Genomic DNA, 957 nt, shown 5'->3' with positions numbered 1-957 from the left:
AGTCGTAGTCGTGAAAGATAAAGTTAAACTATCTTTCACAACACAATTTACAACTAGTAGCAGCATCTTACAACTGCGATTTACAACAATTCACAACCACTTACGTCTACGTTTACGCAATTGTAGGGCTTAAGTAAAATAATTACCGAAGAAACGTTTCAATGGATTATGTATATACAATTAGATATGATTAATATATATAATTGTATATATGTTATTATTGATTTAATAATATATTTTGTATATTCTGTAAAATATATAAATATATTATATGTATACATATAATTATTATATATATTATATGTTATTACTTTCACTAGTACTTATGTGTCCTATAACAATGGACATTTTAATGCCCACTGATGCACATTAAAGCCGTTGTACAAGATAATATTTAATACATATAAAAATATACCACAAATGGATTAAACTGCAAAATCCTTAATTTATTTTATTAAGCTATTTTGTAAAATATATATTTTATTATTTAATATATTTTTATTTAATATTTAGTTTATTTAATATTTGTAATTTCTCTTTTATGTTATTAGATTCTTGAGATCAGTAACGCTTTAAATATGTACCAGTGTATCGTATTGTTAGTGCCATCCAATTGAATTCGTCATTAGCTTGCTAAATTGGCGAGCAAGGTTATATAGATTTACGCATCGCGTATACAATCAGATATTATTTCTGTTAGATAAATGATATTGCGGAAAATCTTGGCTTATCAAATTGTCTGGACACATTGGCTAACAAATTAAGCGGTGGCGAACAGAAAAGACTCTCGATCGGCGTCGAAATGATCACGAAGCCATCCGTTTTCTTATTAGACGAGCCAACAAGCGGTCTCGACAGTGTGGCCTCTAATCAGGTATGTAAATTATTAATGCAGTTATTAATTAATTAATTAACGGTCGTTTTTACAAAGAAATTATTTGATAATAACTTTTATAA

The 957-nt window shown here is 27.5% G+C and overlaps 1 protein-coding gene across 1 annotated transcript; it reads left to right on the top strand.

Annotated features, from left to right (window-relative positions):
• Positions 1–57: 57 nt before the first annotated feature.
• Positions 58–942, top strand: LOC105461816 (ATP-binding cassette sub-family G member 2-like; the record flags this gene model as incomplete). The annotated part of the gene is made up of 2 exons (XM_011708317.1): positions 58–122; positions 701–942. Coding segments are annotated over 2 exons (275 nt in total), but the record flags the coding sequence as incomplete, so codon positions are not given.
• Positions 943–957: the final 15 nt, after the last annotated feature.

Source organism: Wasmannia auropunctata, unplaced genomic scaffold, assembly GCF_000956235.1.
Source record: "Wasmannia auropunctata unplaced genomic scaffold, wasmannia.A_1.0 LD277079.1, whole genome shotgun sequence".
Lineage (NCBI taxonomy): Eukaryota > Metazoa > Arthropoda > Insecta > Hymenoptera > Formicidae > Wasmannia > Wasmannia auropunctata.
This window is presented reverse-complemented; position numbering and strand designations above follow the sequence as displayed.